At 56.3% G+C, this 18,452-nt stretch overlaps 6 protein-coding genes across 6 annotated transcripts; 5 read left to right on the forward strand and 1 right to left on the reverse strand.

Annotated features, from left to right (window-relative positions):
• The first annotated feature begins 97 nt into the window (after nucleotides 1-97).
• DICSQDRAFT_96992 (uncharacterized protein) lies at nucleotides 98-1,098 on the forward strand. The gene is made up of 4 exons (XM_007360845.1): nucleotides 98-187; nucleotides 261-413; nucleotides 514-611; nucleotides 709-1,098. The coding sequence occupies exons 1-4, from the start codon at nucleotides 177-179 to the stop codon at nucleotides 999-1,001; spliced, it is 555 nt and encodes a 184-aa protein (XP_007360907.1). The 5' UTR covers nucleotides 98-176; the 3' UTR covers nucleotides 1,002-1,098.
• A 2,152-nt stretch (nucleotides 1,099-3,250) lies between these two features.
• DICSQDRAFT_131865 (uncharacterized protein) lies at nucleotides 3,251-4,102 on the reverse strand. Its single transcript, XM_007360846.1, has 4 exons — nucleotides 3,937-4,102; nucleotides 3,778-3,884; nucleotides 3,612-3,648; nucleotides 3,251-3,551 (listed from the first exon to the last, which is right to left on the reverse strand). Exons 2-4 carry the CDS (start codon nucleotides 3,834-3,836, stop codon nucleotides 3,330-3,332), a joined length of 318 nt encoding a protein of 105 aa, XP_007360908.1. The 5' UTR covers nucleotides 3,837-3,884; nucleotides 3,937-4,102; the 3' UTR covers nucleotides 3,251-3,329.
• Nucleotides 4,103-4,910: 808 nt separating this feature from the next.
• On the forward strand, nucleotides 4,911-5,898 carry DICSQDRAFT_131867 (uncharacterized protein). The gene is made up of 4 exons (XM_007360847.1): nucleotides 4,911-4,998; nucleotides 5,073-5,202; nucleotides 5,277-5,389; nucleotides 5,468-5,898. The coding sequence occupies exons 1-4, from the start codon at nucleotides 4,938-4,940 to the stop codon at nucleotides 5,719-5,721; spliced, it is 558 nt and encodes a 185-aa protein (XP_007360909.1). The 5' UTR covers nucleotides 4,911-4,937; the 3' UTR covers nucleotides 5,722-5,898.
• A 3,399-nt stretch (nucleotides 5,899-9,297) lies between these two features.
• On the forward strand, nucleotides 9,298-10,276 carry DICSQDRAFT_151752 (uncharacterized protein). The gene is made up of 4 exons (XM_007360848.1): nucleotides 9,298-9,535; nucleotides 9,606-9,714; nucleotides 9,783-9,895; nucleotides 9,964-10,276. The coding sequence occupies exons 1-4, from the start codon at nucleotides 9,481-9,483 to the stop codon at nucleotides 10,050-10,052; spliced, it is 366 nt and encodes a 121-aa protein (XP_007360910.1). The 5' UTR covers nucleotides 9,298-9,480; the 3' UTR covers nucleotides 10,053-10,276.
• Nucleotides 10,277-12,034: 1,758 nt separating this feature from the next.
• Nucleotides 12,035-13,412, forward strand: DICSQDRAFT_151753 (uncharacterized protein). Its single transcript, XM_007360849.1, has 6 exons — nucleotides 12,035-12,063; nucleotides 12,233-12,352; nucleotides 12,434-12,581; nucleotides 12,637-12,740; nucleotides 12,841-12,912; nucleotides 12,981-13,412. Exons 2-6 carry the CDS (start codon nucleotides 12,274-12,276, stop codon nucleotides 13,166-13,168), a joined length of 591 nt encoding a protein of 196 aa, XP_007360911.1. The 5' UTR covers nucleotides 12,035-12,063; nucleotides 12,233-12,273; the 3' UTR covers nucleotides 13,169-13,412.
• Nucleotides 13,413-16,203: 2,791 nt separating this feature from the next.
• On the forward strand, nucleotides 16,204-18,359 carry DICSQDRAFT_96994 (SRR1-domain-containing protein). Its single transcript, XM_007360850.1, has 7 exons — nucleotides 16,204-16,270; nucleotides 16,333-16,512; nucleotides 16,578-16,729; nucleotides 16,797-16,892; nucleotides 17,024-17,175; nucleotides 17,364-17,413; nucleotides 17,703-18,359. Exons 2-7 carry the CDS (start codon nucleotides 16,341-16,343, stop codon nucleotides 18,047-18,049), a joined length of 969 nt encoding a protein of 322 aa, XP_007360912.1. The 5' UTR covers nucleotides 16,204-16,270; nucleotides 16,333-16,340; the 3' UTR covers nucleotides 18,050-18,359.
• Nucleotides 18,360-18,452: the final 93 nt, after the last annotated feature.

Here is an 18,452-nt window from a genome sequence, read left to right on the forward strand (position 1 = left end):
GCAATGCGAAAAGAGTGTGCTGATCGCTATCGGGCATAGCCGACGAGATACCATCTGCGAGCAGCCAGGGCGTCTTCACCATCTAGCTCCGCTTGCCATTACGTCCACCTTCGCGGGCGGCCACACCGTTCGATCCTGCCGTTGCACGTCCTTCATATTCTACTTAACGCTTCGAGATGTTCAAAAAGTGCGCAGGCACGATGCACATGTGCCGCGGCCTCGTGGATTCGCTGACAATGTGACTGGATGAATCTCCGCAGGTTTCAGCCCTCAGCCGACGTCTCGGGACAAGTCAGCGTGAAGACCTCAGTCCAGCGGTCTATCAGGTCTAACATTCTCGCGCAATGGAAAATCAACCCGGAGACCTTCGACCAGATATGGCCCAAGAAGGAGTCCCTCACGCTCGTCAAGTGGTCAGTCCTCTTCCACCGATCGCTCTCCTAGATCGCTGGAAGGCAATGGTCGATGTCCGACGATTCTATTTCCTTACGCGTCTGCCTTTGCCGCACATAGCAGAGACCATATCTCTATCTACACACTCCACGGCGAGCCGCTCTTCTTCCAACATTTCGACGGTCCATTCTTCCCCACGTTGAGGCTGCTGCACAAATGTACGTGTTCGCTCTTGCTAAGTCTCTCATGGGTCGAGATGGCGTCATACCTTCCTCTGGAAACTTCACGCTGACCTATTGTCCTATCCGCTTGTAGACCCTTTCATTCTGCCCGCTGTGAAGGTCGACCGCGGGGCCATTCGCTTCCTGCTCGCAGGCGCCCATATGATGTGCCCAGGGTTCACGTCAGCGGGAGGCTACCTTCCACCAGCAGACCAAGCGCTACCTGCCAACACGCCTGTCGCTATCCATGCCGAAGGCAAGGAGCACGCGGCCGGCATCGGCATCACCAAGCTAGGCACGGAGGAAATCAAGAGCGTCAACAAGGGTGTCGGGGTGGAAACGGTAACGTATCTTGGAGATGATTTGTGGAAGCTGCAACAGCTGTAGTTTGATCGTGCGTTATAGGCTCCGTGCGCGCTGTTGACGAAGTGTATGTGCTGTATCACTAGTCGTGTGTCAATGCTCTGCCCCATCCTCCGGATTCTACTCGTCCGTACGTTCCGCATCTGGTGACCGATCGTCATATTGTCCTTGTTTTCAAGAGCCTTGAGTTGGCTTAGACCTCACAGGCCCAGTTGCATAGACACTACCAAAGCCTGACGCGATATCAATGGAATCTCACAGTACACGAGAAGTACAATACACGCGGAACCGATCAAAGCTTGTACGCACGTAGTTGTGGATGATAACGGCAGGCCGGTCCTGCGGATCGTGGCACGAAGCCTTGCGGACCGCGTCGATCGACAGTCGACAGCAGCGCGCTCGGGTCCTTTCTATCCCTCGTTGCCTGCTTCGCGACTTGACATATCGGTAGAATTTCTTTCTACCGGTCTTGCTCGCTGCTTCCGACCGCATTGATGTGCGTCAGCGCCGAATGGTATGGGCGTTACCTCGATCTCAGAAGGGCGAGCATTGAACCTTATTCACAGGCTGGGTTCTGGCTCGTCAAAGCAGAGATGTAAGGGAAGGTGGGACCGGCACTACACGATGATATCACTAGTTGCGTGCACCGATCCGGGCGAAGTCCACAAGCTTGCAGTGTCGCCGCCCCCATCACTGTTGACCCAGTGCGCACCGTTGGACCAGCTGCCCGATCACACAAGGCCGACATTCTGACTGTTATCTCAACAGGGAAGTTGACTACTCCCAGCTCATCCTGGGCGTATCGGGTCTCCTGGTCCCTGTCCGAATCCGCGTGTCACTGAGGATGTCAGATGGCAGGTCTACGAGATCGTGGGTCAGTATTCACGTTGCGCAGGTCCAGCCCCTTCCCGTGATGTCGATTGCATCAGGCAAGCGTCAAGGTGCGTTTGAGACGCTCCGACTGGATGTCATTGAATATATAGCTCATCCTGCCTCGTCCCCTTGCAGCCTATCCACGTCCTTCCTGACCTTGGCTGGTTGTCCGTGGAACGCTCCGGCACCGTGTCGTGGTCCATCACTTCTCCAGCACTCCGCGATGTCTTCCGAACAATCCAAGCCGCAACCCTGCAATAGCTGCCGTTGGCGCAAAGGTACGCGTCTTTTCCCCACCCCACGGTGTCTAACGCGCCTTTCGCGCTGAGAGTCGCACAACTTCATACCCAGTCAAGTGCCTGCAGAAAGAGGGCGCGGAGCGTTGTCATGAGTGTCACAAGCGAGGCGAGGCCTGCGAGCGCGGCAGCAGATCCGCAGTGGCTAACAATTCGCCTTGCGAGGAATGGTGAGCGTCCGCCGGTCCTTCGCGTGGTCGCCAGGTGCAACCGTTGCTGACACGGTGTCGGACGCGGTACCAGCAAACGCGCTCATGTGGCATGCGACATGCCAAGGTCAGGTCCGTGTGCCCGTTGCGGGTACTTGGGCCAGACGTGTACCCGTGCGGTGGCTGGTTGTGGTGAGTGTCGACCGTGTTCCATTGTCCGTTAGTGTCACTGACGACAGTGGCGCCCCATCCCAGGCAGTCCGGCTGCCAATCCGACGGGCGGGGCAGCACCTTCTATCTCGTCCGATGATCCGCTGTCGTCGAGGAAGCCCTTCTTCGACGTCGTGCTGAACCAAGGCTGACGCCCGCAGCGCACAATCACCCACGCCGTTACGTGTTTTCGGGGGGTCTGACCTGGAGGCGATAGTCCGGGACTCCGAGAAGAATAGCTCCACAAAGGCTGTTTGATATTGCCGCGCACCCTATCCATTCAGGACTACAGTACATTAATTACGAGCCTTCTCTGTTGTCACCCAATTAATCTACACGAGGTGTTCGAACATTGCCTGACAGAAGAGTGCAGTACGGCAGCGTACGTATCAAATGTGTGATTAGCACGATAGGGCCGTGCCTTCATTTGCGCCCGCGGGTTTGCTTCTCCATCTATTAGGGCGTATGAGAGAAGACCATCGCGAAGTTGCAAAGTGGACTTTCTTGACGCTCCGTGGTGAGCGTCCAATAGGATGCACGAAAGCGGCTTCCGTCCCTGAGGCTCTCCGATATGTCCGCAGCCCACGGCCGAGGGCTCGTCTGGGCGGAGTTTCGTTGGTACATAGCATGAGAGCGGGGTCACTGCTCTGCCGGCGGTACACGGGAACCAGAGGTGCGGGTCAGGTCCCGGACCACTCGTTCTGTGGGCGCTGGCGGGCGGCGACTGCAAGCAAGTGGCGCCCAATCCACACCCGCCGCGTGCCTAGTTGGCTTCCGCCTATGCAACACCCTTCCGTGAAGCTATCGCATTGCTGTCTTTGGTCTCAACTCGAGGAGACGTTCCCAGCGACCAGCATCGCGTAAGCTACAGAGGCTTCAACTCCGCCTTTGACAACAGCACGGCTGCACCGTTTCTTCGTCCAGTTCCGGGGCAGGGGACGGGCTGTCGGGACCAACGCGATCTCTGGTTGTCCTGCTCCCTTGATGGCCCTAGCTAGCTTCATCGCGCAAAGGGAGTAACGTTCGGCGCACGTGGTCCGGGTATAGTGCGTCTCGTTGCTGTCATCGTCGCTTCCGATCTTCTATCGCTAAGGCTTCTCACGCAGCCTGAAGCCGGGGTACGTGCCAACGTGGAGACTCAAGGTCTGTCTTACGTTTCGCAAGCCACTCTTATTCGTGCACGCAGCCTCACGAGCTTCTGCGGCGCGCCATCGTGCGTACTCTGAAACATTGAAATTTACCGCAACCTGTCTTCTCGCATCGCCCGCGCAGGGCCCTTGCTGCCTCGCGACGCGGGGTATTGCTTGGAATAGCAACAGCCACTGCTTCATCTGGAGAGGAGAGGGGGAACGGAGCGTCTGGGATTGCCGCTGCACCATGTATGTCAAGCTAGTCCGCTGCTGACGTCTTTGACTGATCTTCTGCCAATAGCCTCGGAACAATGCAAAAACGACGGCAGGTACAGGCGCTCATCGTGGGCTATCGGAGGACAATGGACTTGAGCACCACGCAATTGTTGACCTTACATAGGTTCACCGTTCCGACACGCTAGACATTCCTCTTTCAGATACACCGCGTCGTCGAACGCTTCGAAACCCTTACCTGCGGGAGAAGTGTCGAGTGCGCAGCAAACTCATTGAACTCTCTCGGTTCACCGTCGGGTACTGCTATTGCTTGTACGCCGCACAGACGTAATTGCTTATGCACACTTGCTATGGTAGCCGGTATGTCCTCATAACCGCCTTTGGTTATCCTTGTCGTTCCAAACTGACGGACCGCGCCATGCGCACGGCCTAGAACAGTTGGCTGTGTCGAGCCGAGCCGTCGATGCAGACCACGCTCGGGGTCAAGGGCGAACATGTCGCGTGTGAGACGGGCGCGCCGCAAGGCATGAATGCGGCGCCGTAGCTTTCCGCAATGCGACTAGTGCCGCGCGGCGGAAATCGCCGCCGTCCTCTTCTCTCCTGACCCCCGAATGTTGCTGAGCTGCTAGCCATTCCTACTTTAGTCACGGACTCAATCGGCGGACGTAGGGGATGCGCTTTCACTGAGTCTCTCCTAATTAATTGGTCTGTGGTGAAAACAGGCATGTCCTGCAGAATTTCGCATGCGGTATCCGGACGCGAAGCTGCATGAACACGGCGGAGGATGCTGACGGAGCCCGTAGACGCGGGCATGCCTAGGACAGCTGCACAGGGTTCCCACCTTTATCATGTATTTTCCCACCCACAGAGGCGTCATCTCACTGACCCTCGTCCTGGGAATTTGGGAATTTGGAAAGGATGGGGTTCGACGCAGGTTCTGCCGTGATGCAACGTTTTTCGACCGTCCCGCTGCTTTCCCACTTTTGCGACTAGCTATATAGGCATGGCTCCGTGTCCCGCTTTCGTCATGCTCTCGCCGTCCCTTCTCTCCCTCCTGTCTTGGTCGAGATGACCAGGTCCCCCGAGCCGCCGAAGAAGATTGCCTGTACCAACTGCAGCCGCAAGAAGAGTGAGCCCGCCTTCGCCACATGGCCCTATGCTTTCACCCTGAGCATACCCTTCTCTGTTTGCGTCGGTGTCTAGCTCGATGCGAGAACTCCGCTGACGGTCGGCCCTGCGCGACATGCACGCAAAAACGGCTCGACTGCAGATACCCAGACCCAGATGCCCCGGGCTCGGGTGGTGCGCAGCGCAGGACCTCATGCGACTCTTGGTACGTTCCTCCTCGACGACTCCGCTGCTTCCTATGCCGATTCCAGCCCACTCTACGCAACCCCTCGTTGGCAGTCACAAGGAGAAGGTGCGCTGCCGGCGCGCCAAGGACGGCGAGGACGACACGAGGTGCATGAACTGTCGCGAGAAGAACATCCAATGTGTCTTCCCCAATGCTGGAGAGCACGGTCAGTGAGGACCTGTTGACCTGTCGACTAGATCCTGATGCCCCCTCTGCACTCGTTGGCCGTCTCCCCGGCACATAGAGGAGCTTCCTGTTGCAGACTCCGAGCAACCCGTAGCGGGGCCGTCTCACAGCCAGGCTGCTTCATCCGTCCATCGTGGTCAGTGTTCATTGCCCGTGTTCCTTCTCTCGTCGACGACTCTGAGCTGCCCCGCACCCTCCTTCAGCATCTGCCGAGTTGACCGGCGACTCACAGCGCCCAGCGCTGACGGTGGACCCGACTGCCGCAGCCGGTGCCAGTACTTCCGCACCGGTGACGCCAAACACGCGTCCTAACAGCCCCGGCCGCAACAATTGGAGGGAGGTGTGTTTGGCACCGTCTCCCGAACGTGAGGACTTCGAGGAGAGTTTCGCGGAGGCGTACTTGAACCAGTAAACCATATTGCTTCCAATATTTGTCTTCTAGTCTTCACCATGCATAATGACTCCCTAATGTTCGTTGTCCCTCTAAACCCCCACTCCTCTTTGGACATTTGTAGCCTACTATAGTACCTTTGTTTGCTCCTGTATCCCTGTCGATCGTCCGTTGAGCAGAACCTTCGGGGAATCCCCAAATTCAACCTCCGAAAGGAGGGCTGCCAGGGTTCCCCATAGCACAGCAGGCTGCTGACCAAGATTGAACCATGTCCCTTTCGGAGCGGCGTACTGATGTCGAGTCGCCGAAGTATTATTTCATGGCCGCTCGCTCTCAAGTTGCCTTGATCGATGGTGGGCGCGATTGATATCGCTTCTACAATTGCTCGTACCTCCGCCGCGGTGTCATCGCAGAAACCTCCGCGACGCACCAACTGCTGATATATGGACAATCGATTGTTGGGGGATGTGGTGTCATAGTCCATTCGCACGAATCCTGGTTCGTGTGCAGATCGATATCTCCGGTTCCACCTTGAATGCCCTATCAGGATGGGGAAGATCCCCACACCACCAAGCATTTCCCTGACATGAGTTACACTTAGTAGTCGCCGGAGAAGAGTGGCGGAAGGAACAGAAAGGTTCAATTTAGCAATACGGCGACTGCTGCTTGCTATGCGGGGCGCGCTCGGAGGAAGCGCGGGCGACCTCTCAAGATCTCAAGCCCGACGACGCGGGTAGTAGACGGGGCAGAGGGTATAGTTGTTCGTTGCCAACCAATGCGCCGACACCAAGGCGAAACTCTGAGCCGATCTCATGATACAGAGTTTCGCGTCGCTACATAGACCACCGCTGGTACCAGGAAGCCAGTGTGAACGAGCACGCTGGCTCCCAGAAGAGGTCATCACGATGGGGTTCTAAGATACCAGTCATACGAGGGATAGCGCTACGATAGATGTCACCCAGCACACAACTCTTGAGCCCGCGGTCCTGAGCGTACGGGACAGCGGACGGTACCAGAGATTGAAGCCTCCCTCGTTCCTGCGAATTCAACCGTCCCTCAAACGGGGGATACCCCCGGTTTGTCATCCTGCCTGCTCTGTAGCGCCAGAACCTCCTCCAAACGGGGGATGTCCCTCGGATTAGGGATCCGTCCTATCCGTATACATTCAACGTACCGTACTGCACGCTGACACGCAACCGTCCTGGACTCCGGCGTTAGCAAATGGCCTGTATAAGGTCAGCACAAGATTCATCTCCGTGGTCCCAAGAAGCCTGAGATCTTACCCCAAATCTGAGAAGCGCGAAATGCGAGCAGGCGGCTGACGTACTATGGCCAATGTGGCATATTTCCGTGGGCCTCTGGCACTGGGCTGCAGGAATCATGTCAGTCGGGCTGCAGCGCCGCCCCATGCGTCAGCGGTTTAGTTGGCTTCTAAAGATAGCCTACAGTTCGTTCTCCAATCCAAGCGCGGCGGCAAGCGCATCCAGTGACCTGGTGAATTCGATTCAAGCGAGCGTCGGTGTAGGTGGGAATAACGGCTGCCTATATCGGAACGATATGGTTTAGCGCGCATCCCAATCAAACTTAAGGGTATATGGGAGATGCGCTCTGAATTGATTCAAGACGAATACGTGTATAGTATGTCGCGCCGTCGCAAGCCGAGGTGCTCCGTGTTGCAGCAGCGGATGGCCGAGCGGAAAGAAGTTCTGCGAACGAGACGACTCGGCCAAGCCTCCTGCTCCTTGCCGACCGACGGCGTTTAAGCCACGCTAGCTACCATCTAAGCCGCAGGGAGCGATCAAACGTTGGACTCTGCCTCGACGCCGTCTCACCCTCTTCTCTACTGTGCTTAGCCGAGTCCCAATACTGTCGTCGATTTCCCGCCGAAGGCGTACCCTTTACGATGAAACAACATTTTGCGCCCGCACAGACTGCACGCCCGAAGTCATCGTGAATGATATCCTGTAGGACTGGCAAACCTCCACTGAATGGAACATTGGCTGTACGAGTCTATACGCCAGTATCCACGAAAAACGGCCTCTGGAGACACACCCGTGAAGGTTCATGGTTGCTGGCACGACATGTATGCCAAGTGGTACGTCACAATAATCAGAACAACCGGACCCAAGCCCAAGACTTGATCAGATGTCTTGCGTCCTCCCATTGAGTTGAATCGCCAACGCCCTGGCTCGCAGCCCACAATGGACACGTCCATCCGTTTCCCGCAGCAAGGACAATTTGTCGTCCCACATTCCGATCTGCTGTCTTCTTAACGATCCCGCGTGTGCTTCGTATTTGCCTCCCACGTACGTCTCTGCATTTACCGACATCAGCGCCTGAGTCGTAATTGACAGCGAGCGGCTTACGCGTTTTGCTTTTATTCTGTCCCAGCCCCTTGGGCTCCTGCCCGACGGAACCCAATGTCCTCTGCCCAGATACTTGGCTGACGACATAAGATCCGGTCACTAACTTCTTACAAGCAACATGTTTCCTGCCGGGCTACCTTTACTCCTCCCGAGGGCAAAGAAGCCGAGCTCCCGGCATGCGCATGCCCGAGAGCTGGACATAGAATATATGCGTAAGTTGCGCAAGGGTGTCCGAGATGACGTACCCGAGAGAAGATTGGGGGAGAAGCTCGCTGCGGGCAGAAGTTGATTAATCACCAGCTGGTAGAATCTCCGTCGGGTCGCGCTCAGTCTGGTACGTTGTAATTTCGTTCTGTTGCGACTACCGAGCCATAAAGGTCGCCATGTAACTAGGACAGGCAATAGCAATAGGTCCGCGTTGTGCCGATCCAATGGTCATCAAGGCGCTCCTGCGTATAGTATGTTTCCCGGAGTACATGAGGACCGCGAGACCAACGACGGTGGCGCGTGCCAGGTCCTTGGGAATGCAGTGAAGCTTCCATGCAACCGCTCGATCATGCGGAAGCGAGCGTGTAGGATGACGCACGGCAAGTTGCGGGACGACTTTCCCCAGTGGATCCCTGCTTTGGCTACTGCCGGTGGCGCCGATCTACGAGTCGTCGTCAACGTCGCCTCGAACTGTTCCCGGTGAGGTGCCAGGGAACAGCTCGAGGCGACATCGCTGAGTGCATGTACGGGGCAGTCCTAATGCGGTGGTTCACGCCGGTTTTCCGTCTCGTGGCCGCAACGGCGAAGGCGGGCCACTGTGAGATGATGCCATTGGGGGATGATTAAACTCTATCCCTTTCAGCCGTCTGTTCCGCTGTCTAGCAGATAGGACGAACCTCCAAATCCACGCGCAGTGATGAATGGGATGAGCTTCCGGAGCGCTCAAGGTGACCACGCTTCTCTTCGTTCGGATGTCCAGCGGAAACCCGATAAGCTATGAGATCAGGATTACTGCCCTTCAGGTGGGACCTTCCAGTCAGTGACCCGCTTTCAGGTCCAGCGCTTTCGTTTGCTGGATTCGATACTAACACTGATTTTGTCAGGAGCCTAGCTGGACTATCCACCTTAATGTCTTAATGCACTCTCATCGCGCACCAGTCCGGCGACAAAGAGTCGCGCGCAGACTCTGTACCATTTCGTCGATGTGGGAGGTACATATTTAAACCTGTCTCAGCTATGGTCCCTGCACTTCGTCGCCTCCCTCCTCTCCTCTCGACCAAGGCCTAACGCGCTTACTATCACTACCCTTTCTACCATCTGAACGTCATGTCTGGAAGTGGACGCAAGTTACGCGCGTGTAGGAGCTGCTCACAGCGCAAAGGTACGTCGTCGCTTTGACCCTCGTCATTGAGCCATTTCGCTCATGCTGCCTCAACTTCGTGGATCCGTAGTGAAGTGCTTGCCGTCAGAGGGGGACCCGCGTTGCCGGGAATGCGTGAAACGCAGCAAACACTGCGAACGCCCCGAAATCACTGCGAACCATAATCCCTGTGATAACTGGTAAGCGCTCAACTTCTGCAGACAGACCATCGGCGCTGCGGCATGTACTAACAGCAAGGTCCATGCAGCAAGCGTTCTCACGTAGCCTGCGAGTGGTCTGGGGCTGGACCTTGTACGTTTTGCTCAAGCGCACGTAGCGCAGCCTCGTGCTCGCTCGCCTCCGAGAACTCGGGGGGTTCTGGTGCGTATGCGATAACCGGCCGGCTTGTAACTCGCGGGTTTAACAGATCACGCCCACGACGATGCCAGATCGGACGCCCTCATTCGCCCTCGATCCGATGCGACCGTCATCGTCCCCGCAGACGCATTACTTCGACATCGTTCTAAACAAGCATTAAGTGCTCGGGCGGTCGCTGCGCGTCATCCAGGATGTACGTAACAGCTTCACTTGGTCCAATCGAGTCGCAGACTACGAAAAGGACGGAGAGACATGGTGAACACGTTGGGGGCGCTGGCGACATAGCATAAGATGTTTTGTGTAGTTGAAGTTGGTATTGGTGCCTTTGTTGGCACTTGTTCCCTATAGCTATAGCTAGCGTTGTCTCAAGGTGATTTTCCAACGTATCATTATGCTCCACACAGCGCGGCCAACAGGAGGCTTCATTCCGCTAGCTGGGTACATCAAGAAGACGCCGGCCATGCAGCGTAGCCGGATACTCTGAAATGGGTGAAGGAGACAGACAGAACGGGGCCCGCTAAGCCTCGATCACACTGGCAACCGAGATGAAAGACGGGCTTCATGTTGAGAGAGGAGCGGCGTCGTTGGCTGAGCGCAACGAGGGCGACGCGAGCTCGAGCTATTGTGGGAGAATAGCCACTGTGCTCTTGGGAGAATCGCAGTAAGATTGAGTGTGCGACAAAGATCTGTGGGTACCACGTGGGTCAGATCCGTCGATCGATGTGGCGACCAACCAACTTCGGCGCCCACCCACGCCCCTGCGCTCCGCGCTGTCCCCCGACGTCCAGTCCACAAACCTGATACTTCTCGGCTCGGGCCTCCTCGTTTATCCTTGTCATCTGCGTATGCGACGGGACGTCTACGCGTAAGTAGGGCGGCAGCTACCATGAAACCTCGATTCGAGGCCTGAAGGCATCAAGGACGTGCCTCACGACTAGGCAAGCGTCGCGGGTTCGCCTCAACGCGTTCCCGATACACGTGCTCGGGAATAGTGCGTTCGGTTGCCACTTCCCTGTTTGTGGGGAAGACAATGAACACGCGGTAGGGCGTGGCAACCGGCGCTGAACGAACCCGACACTTTTGAAGCGGCCCGTCGGACTTGAACGCAGTACTCTCAGGACGACCAGATAGATGTTCATCACATTGTACGCCCCAGGACACTCATGAATTGCTCCCAACAGACTTCTCAAGACCCTGCAGACGTTCGCGAAGACGGAGACCCGTAAAGAAGGAGAAGATCGTGCCTCAGAAAGGCAGCGTCATCTATAAACTGCGGTATTCAGGGATGAGGAACGCCAAAATCGTGCCGCTGCTCCCCTAAGGGCCGCAGAGGTGCGTCCAAATTAGAAAGGGACTAGCTCGTTGGAGTCCCTCTCGAAGCCTGAGTCGACTCCATGATGGAATTCTCAACACGTCGGACATCTCGTGCTCGAGACGCCGATGAGACGAGACGTACATACCATACAGAGGCTTTCTGCGCCCCGGACCAAGCAGATCTGGCCACAATGGCATCTTTTATTGCCCATTTGTCGCATAGCCTCCGAACCCTTTTGTCGCCTGGCGTTCGGCATCGGTCTATTGCATTTCGGGCATACAGACACAAATTGCCAAAGGTGAAATCTTCCGTCGGGCCATTCTCGAGAACTCACCGAAACAAACGGACGATGGCTGTATAATCGCCGTCCTGGAATGCATGTTTGCTATTTTGGGCTTCTTGATGGCATTTCCCGTAGCCGACGGCGAGGCGCCAAGTGGGGTTCTCTCGTCCTGTTCATAGCTTTCAGGCTATACACCTTGTACGCTATTGTAGGCAGTGGAGTTGGCTTTGGCAGCTGGAAAATATGCGCGATTCCAGCCGACACTGGCATACTTGGTATAAGATATCAATTGCCCGCTGTACTGGACCCGATGCTGCGGATAGCGCCCTCATCCTTTACTTTCCTGAATCTCTCATTACGCACGCACCTCCGTCTTCCCTCTTCGGACCTAACATGACTCGCCCAGCGGACCCTGTGCATTTTCCCTTAGCATTCATAGGCAGAAGACCCGATTCTCCGCCGGCGCGCTGGCCAGGGTCCCAGCCTCATCTCTGCACTGACGACACATTCGGTTCGAGAACGCGCGGCCTCGTCAATGAGGGACTCCGGCCTATAGGGACGCGAGCTGATTTTGTAGGTGTTCCCACATATGCTTGATCATTGGCTCCCGGAAGGCCCAAGCATGACGGCGTCCTTGGGAAAATACGAGTGCCTAGTGGGGGGCGGTCCTAGGGACGAAGTGGCGGATCTTTAACGTTTGTTTCCCCCTTGCCTCAGATATCCACTGACTATTTATTCCAAGCGGACACCCAGGTTCCTCTCGCTCCTCCCCTCGCCTTCCCCATGAAGATGAAGAACATCTTCAAGAAGAAGCGGACGCGGTCCCCCCATCCTGCGTGCACCCCCTGCTCTGACAAGAAAGGTGCGTCGCCCAACTATCTATCGTCTCTTGTTGCCATTGACTCAACGCTTGCCCACGTGTCGGTGCCTCTGCACCTTGAAGTCAAGTGCAATCCCATCAACGGCGTCGGACTGCCTTGCCAGGCATGCATCCAGCGCAACGGGATGTGCGAGTGGCCACTGGGGTCAAGTTCTACCAGGCATTGCGGCCCGGATGGGCACAAGCGTGGCGTTCGTTCCTGCCAGAACTGGTGGGCAACACAGTCCCTCACCATAAAACCAGCATACTGACGTCTCGTTATGGAGCCGCGCGAGTAAAATGCGCTGTGAGCCTGCGGGCCATCCCAGTGGTGCTTGCCGTAGATGTAGGCGGGCCAACCTCGACTGCTCGTTCGCCGGATGTTACTTAGGTCAGTGCTCCGTTCACGCACCCATTCGTTGGCCAATGACTCTTCTACATCCACACCCAACCCCTCCTCTAATCTACGCCGCCCCCATATGCTCCAGCAGGAGAGGCCTCACCCTCGAACGATGGGCAGTCTGTCGCCGGGCCGTCTAACCAACGCATGGCCAACGATCAGGGTGAGCCTGTTACGCAACAAGTCAAGCTACGCGCCCATCCTCAATCGACCTTGTTCGTTGCGTCCTAGGCACATACTCCCCTGGCATCCAGCACCCCGTTGCAGGGGGTTCTCAGTCTTCATGGTTGACGGTGGATACCGGCGTCGCCAATGTCGGCGGGAGCGTGAGTTCTGCCGAAGCGACGCCCACGTCTGGCCCTAGCAGCCCCAGCTCGTATTGGCTTACCGTCATGGGGGCTGAGGACTCCGACTCCTAGTCAACCGCGACGCAGCCTAACGCTATCGGCGACTGCTTGCTATGCCGGTTCTGTATCGTATCTGCCTTGTCCCGTCTTCTTGATGAAAAGCCTAACTTAGATACCTCGCTACTACTAAGTCCCACTCTGCACCAACCCCCGCTCTTATTAGCATGACTGTAACCTCTATTGTCCTATCTCGATCTGTTTGTCCAAGATGTGCCCTAGCACGCTGTAGCTCTTGCCTTATACTGATGTGGATGCCCCATGCGCGCAGATATGAACCCAGCGACGATCGTTCCGTCGATCTACCTGGGGGGAACAATAGGTCATCCCGAAGCGTGCATGAGCCCTCAAGCTGATCCCTTGCCTGACGCCTTTACATGGCTGACAAATCTTGAGCTCGTTGTTATTGGCACCGCTTTACACGATGGAGCCAGAGCAGTACTAGGCGAATCTGATAAGTCCTAGACTGTGGAGGCCCAATCGCGCGCCGGCGCCTTGAGATTGTGATGCGCTGTGCGGCCTTGGCCATCGCGTCGCGCAAACCCAAGGCACGGCAGGGAACCGGATGTATTCAACCCTGGAAAATGCAGAAGAAAGGGGACGCAATAGTTTACCTTCCTCGCCACTACAGTCATACACGGGTCCTCGGGACAGTCAAGTGTTGTCGCTCATCCCAAACCATTCCCTACCTGTGCAGCCCATATCGGACAATGCCATTATGTATGGTACACAACAAGGCACTGCACGCCTAAGTTTCATGGTAATCCAACTATGTGTGAGAGGGATCGGGGACAATCATCCCAAATTTCTCTCATCGCACGTCCCTCGGTCCTCGGGACAGCGCTTAATTCCCTCGTATGGAACGAAATTGCTGTTGCCGAGGATAGCCGAACCCGGATATGGTATGTGGACATCTAAACGCCAAATTGCTTGAGCGCAAGAACTACCCTTCCACACTGTGTCGATGACTATCAGGGCTCAGTGTCAAAATCTCACCATATAAAGTTGCTGAGAGAAGGAGATATATGTCGCCTTGTTGTACACCAGAAGTGGGGCACGCCCATGGGCACGGTGAGTATAGATTTGGGCGGGAACCAGTCCCAGATTTGGTTTTCGTGTAAATCTTGTACAGAAACTGGGCTGGTGACTTCACTTCTGGGTCGCCTCTGATGAAATTTGAGGAGAGGTGAGCTGTAAGAAGTCTATATAGATATATACAAAAACCTGAGGCAGTAGGATAGAGGGAGGGTCAGAAACCGCGCAGTGTCCCGAGGACCCGTGTATGACTGTATCGGACAAGTTTTCGGGCTGATAAGTGGTACACTACCTCACCAGTTTCCCACGGGTATTGACATGGTGAAATCAATGCCCATTCTCAGAGCTTTTCGACCGTCGAAAAGTGGTCGTAGCATTTACCATCATGGCAACTTGCGACTCATGTCGTGCAACGCCAACGCCTTTTGGCCATCCGAGCAAAACGACTACTTGCCTTCTAGGGCATTTCCCCCGGTGATATATGGCCTGAGAGATCCAATGATGTATAGAATAGGCAGAAAGTCGCCATAATGGTAAACAGCACGACCACTTCTCGATGGTCGGAAAGCGTTTGCAACAGGCATTGTTTTCGCCACGCCAGAAGTCATGGGAAATTCTTCCGGTAGTAATCGCTGTAACGGCGCAAAAAGTTGCCCAATAATGGCGAGGAGGGGGAACTATTGCGTCCCCTTCTCACCGCCTTTTCGAGGATCGAAAACAACTGGTTCCCTGCTCCATTCTCGCGGTCGGCTCCCGCGCGCTAAACACCGCAGCGAGGTACAAACATTCGCACGAACTGGGCATGTATGAGCCTGATCGCGCGGCGTAGCGCATGATTGACTGTGCGCACACGGCGCACACAAGATCTCGGCTGCCCAGCAGAAGACCGCGGTGGTTGGGTGGGTGCCTGGCGTTCAGCGTCGCCCGATGGCTGCTGCTGGCAATGCGCAATCCTCGTGAGATGCAGATTGTGGCACAACACGTAAGGCGGGAGGGGGCGCGAGCAGAAACACTGCGGGTAGCGCCAGGGCGCGAGAGAAGGAAGAACGAAAATTTTGTCACGAGTGACGTGGGGCGGGTCTTGGTAGCGCACAGAAGAAGTCTGTCCGACAACGGACCGCGAAGCTCGCGAGCGCGCCGTCGACGTGTAGACGCACAATGCCCTCGAATGCGTAGTTGGCTTGTCGTTCAGAGACCGCGAGCAAATGTGAGTCTCGGCGAGGCCATCAGGACCGGGAGATAGTGAGGTGTGTCGACCTCCAGCTGCTGTACCAGGCTCGGGTCGTCTGTGAGAAGGCTGGTCAGCTGGCAATAATCTTCCTACAGAACTGCCAGTCATCCCGGGCAGCTCTGTTCGCCGATGGCAACGTCTACAACGCGTAGGTTTGACACAGTCCGAGTCGGCAGTCGCCTGACGAAGTGTCTGCAGACGTCTCGGCGACCATAAATAACGAACGCCTGACGACGTGACCTACAAATATTGTATGCGAAGTGATGCATGTATGCATGCTTCGCAATTCATACGGCTATATGCGCAGATCCACCTTTGGCGCTAGCTGAATGGAGTGGTGGTGTTCATTCAAAGGTCTTTGGAGACTATGAACGTGCCCTGAAGGATGCTAATCACTTCAATCTCTGCGCTGTTACCTCGAAGATGAGGATAGCTAGACTAGACAAAGCTATGAGTATCTGCTTGGTCGAGAATCTAGGTCATAGGATACGCACGAGCCTTCGTGCCAGTGTCGACACAAGTGGTCCTCTTGGTGTCCGACGTGTGGGAATGGTACAAGAGAGTCCCTACCAGCTGTTTTCACGTTGAAATGCGGCTTCAGCTACGTCAGAGATGGGCACAATGATATGTGTCTTGGAGAAAGCAACCGTTATGTCGCTGTAGATGAGCGCTGCGGACAGAGGTGAAGCGGAGTGTCCGGCCCGAAGCAGTATTTAGCGCCCGTGAATCGGCGAGATCTGCGTATCGCTGATCGAGTTCAAGTTCTGTGCAGACTTCATGGTTTGTCAAACGCACGCGTGGTAGGTAGACACTGGTGGCTTGCTGATCCTCATAAAACGGCCATAGTATAGGTGCGCACTAGGCATTACGTGTCGTCGCGCCTTTGGGTGATCCCGACTGACGGACATAGCAGCCACTGTAATGTCTCGAGGGGGAGGCGAGCCGCAATTTAGCTACGAGGATCACTTCACACCCGCGCGCACGCGGAAGAAACGCAAGAACAGGCAGCCAGCAGATCTTCCCGACCCCACAGTCCTCCTAGAAAAGACGTCGGAAGAACTCGCTCGGACGAATTGGTTGCGAGACACCCAGCGTACGTCTGGTCGCACTTGATCCCGCTAGAACTCTTGCCCGACTCATTCTTATTGACCCCTTCAGAGGCACTGCGCGAATCCCTCGAAGGGGCATTCGCCCTCGAGTCGGACGTCGTCCCGGACGTCCTGTGCCTCGGGCTTGGGAGCCCTGCATCGTCGCGTGATGCCCGTGCTCAACTTGCATTCCTCCTTGCAGCGTGCGACGATCTGCGCATAGTGTGTCGTCTTCCCATGTATGTAGGGCGTTCTCATCAAAACTTCACCGCGTGTTCATCTCCCCCAGCCACGCAAGAACGTGTACGTCTTCGACCCCGTATTCACGGACCAGGATCGCGAGCTTCTCGCGCAGCTCGGCTTGACTTCTCTCCCCGAGAACCGCGTATGTCTCCATTCTTGCCTCCTGCGCTTTCTATTCTGACTGCTATCCTGGACGCGCGTGTGCGCATTTACGCTGTCTTGTTGGCGCTATATGGTTATTTTTGCTGACTCTGCCTGACTCGGCGTCCGCAGGTGGCCCGGCACAGAGTACAATCGCCCACGATTGTCTTCATGCCGCATTGCGACCTTCACCTCTATGACAATCTCTTCCGCGAGAACTGGGGCAAGGAGCAGCTGCCCCGCATACTCCTGATCGCCAATCGCCTAAGCGAGTATGCTGCAAAGTACGTACACCCCTTGCCGCGGTGCTTTTCCGAGGCTCTCGTGCTCCGATCCTGTCCCTGCGCCGTGCCCCCGCATGCTCCCCGCACCCCCGAAATCCGACGCCCCCTTCCGTTCATACTTCCCGGGTCATCTGTCGTCCCGTTCGCGCGTTGCTGACTTGGTTCTCTTACGCGCTATGATGTTACAGCATCCCATCAAGGAAGCTCAACGCGGAGTATCCGTGCGTCGCACGTCTCGGTATGTTCCCCGCTTTCCTCTGCATGTGCGCTCCGTATCTCACCCCTTTGCAAAACCTTCCCCTATTGGCGGCCGCTTCGTTTGCCAACGTCCCGTCGCCGAACGTCGCTACGACAAACGATGCCCTGACCCTGGAATTTGCCATTCCCCTCGGCGCGATCCCCCGCGTCCGCGTTACGGCCAATCGTCGTCCTCATCTCGCTCCCGTTCCTCGCTTCCTTGCTCGCTTCGGTGTTCTCACCTCCCCTTCCCCCTTTGTGCTTGCGTTTCTTGCGGGCGCCACATGCAGCACCCTATCTGACCAGCCGGCCGCTGCAGCCGAGCGTCGCGTTCCCCACCGCCTTCAACAACACCGCGTTCCAGTTCGTGAGCGCCGGAAGCCTGGCGGAACGAAGCCTTGGCGACGGCGAGGACGCGCCCGACTGGTGGACGCTCCCCCCGATGACGACGACAGCCACTGAGACCGTGGAGGCGTCAGAGGCCGTTCACAGCGTGGGTCCCGGTGACGATATCGCGACGCCCGGGGCCGGATCCTATTCTGAACCCAAGCAGCCGAGGGTTGGTAGTGCGGACGCCAGTCCGACGTCGGCCTCGCGATCGGCGATGCCCATTACGGAGGCGCCAAGTGCGTCGTAGCCTTGCTCGACGGCAGTGATGTGCCGGTCGACACCGGGTTGTCGTCGACTTTTGTCGACTTGTCAACTGATGACGAAGGCTACAGGTGCACAAAAGCGCACGTCAACTTTCGCACAGGGCGGTCTACCTGTGCAGGCGCCCAGGCACTGTATATGATTGGGCGACGCGCTATCGCGAACGCGTTCAATCGACATATTGGGATTACTCTGTCGATTTTGCTGCAACTCTTTGACTCCCGCCATCGATGGGCTCTAGCTTATTCCCCCTTCATGTAGTGCTCTGTATACCTCGTAGCTAATGAATACGTCCTGCATACAACCATAACGGCGGCATACACTGAGGCTCAAAAATCTGCGGAAAGCGAGGCAGCGGCTAGATGTCTAGCTACCGAACGTGAGTAGTG

Source organism: Dichomitus squalens (assembly GCF_000275845.1).
Source record: "Dichomitus squalens LYAD-421 SS1 unplaced genomic scaffold DICSQscaffold_2, whole genome shotgun sequence".
Taxonomy (NCBI): domain Eukaryota; kingdom Fungi; phylum Basidiomycota; class Agaricomycetes; order Polyporales; family Polyporaceae; genus Dichomitus; species Dichomitus squalens.

Excerpts from the sequence above, each read along its gene's own strand:
- DICSQDRAFT_96992 (XM_007360845.1), top strand. Across the intron at positions 414-513 it reads TCCCTCACGCTCGTCAAGTG|CAGAGACCATATCTCTATCT; the intron begins GTCAGTCCTCTT and ends TGCCGCACATAG. Across the intron at positions 612-708 it reads GTTGAGGCTGCTGCACAAAT|ACCCTTTCATTCTGCCCGCT; the intron begins GTACGTGTTCGC and ends ATCCGCTTGTAG.
- DICSQDRAFT_151753 (XM_007360849.1), top strand. The coding sequence starts at position 12,274 with ATGAAGATGAAGAACATCTTCAAGAAGAAGCGGACGCGGTCCCCCCAT. Across the intron at positions 12,353-12,433 it reads CCCCTGCTCTGACAAGAAAG|TCAAGTGCAATCCCATCAAC; the intron begins GTGCGTCGCCCA and ends TGCACCTTGAAG. Across the intron at positions 12,741-12,840 it reads GTTCGCCGGATGTTACTTAG|GAGAGGCCTCACCCTCGAAC; the intron begins GTCAGTGCTCCG and ends ATGCTCCAGCAG.
- DICSQDRAFT_131865 (XM_007360846.1), bottom strand. The coding sequence starts at position 3,836 with ATGAAGCAGTGGCTGTTGCTATTCCAAGCAATACCCCGCGTCGCGAGG. Across the intron at positions 3,649-3,777 it reads GTCGCGAGGCAGCAAGGGCC|CTTGAGTCTCCACGTTGGCA; the intron begins CTGCGCGGGCGA and ends CGTAAGACAGAC. Across the intron at positions 3,552-3,611 it reads GCACGTACCCCGGCTTCAGG|TATACCCGGACCACGTGCGC; the intron begins CTGCGTGAGAAG and ends AACGAGACGCAC.
- DICSQDRAFT_96994 (XM_007360850.1), top strand. The coding sequence starts at position 16,341 with ATGTCTCGAGGGGGAGGCGAGCCGCAATTTAGCTACGAGGATCACTTC. Across the intron at positions 17,176-17,363 it reads CTAAGCGAGTATGCTGCAAA|CATCCCATCAAGGAAGCTCA; the intron begins GTACGTACACCC and ends ATGATGTTACAG. Across the intron at positions 17,414-17,702 it reads TCCGTGCGTCGCACGTCTCG|CACCCTATCTGACCAGCCGG; the intron begins GTATGTTCCCCG and ends CGCCACATGCAG.
- DICSQDRAFT_151752 (XM_007360848.1), top strand. The coding sequence starts at position 9,481 with ATGTCTGGAAGTGGACGCAAGTTACGCGCGTGTAGGAGCTGCTCACAG. Across the intron at positions 9,715-9,782 it reads CATAATCCCTGTGATAACTG|CAAGCGTTCTCACGTAGCCT; the intron begins GTAAGCGCTCAA and ends AGGTCCATGCAG. Across the intron at positions 9,896-9,963 it reads CGAGAACTCGGGGGGTTCTG|ATCGGACGCCCTCATTCGCC; the intron begins GTGCGTATGCGA and ends CGACGATGCCAG.
- DICSQDRAFT_131867 (XM_007360847.1), top strand. The coding sequence starts at position 4,938 with ATGACCAGGTCCCCCGAGCCGCCGAAGAAGATTGCCTGTACCAACTGC. Across the intron at positions 4,999-5,072 it reads CAACTGCAGCCGCAAGAAGA|CTCGATGCGAGAACTCCGCT; the intron begins GTGAGCCCGCCT and ends GTCGGTGTCTAG. Across the intron at positions 5,390-5,467 it reads CCCCAATGCTGGAGAGCACG|AGGAGCTTCCTGTTGCAGAC; the intron begins GTCAGTGAGGAC and ends CCCGGCACATAG.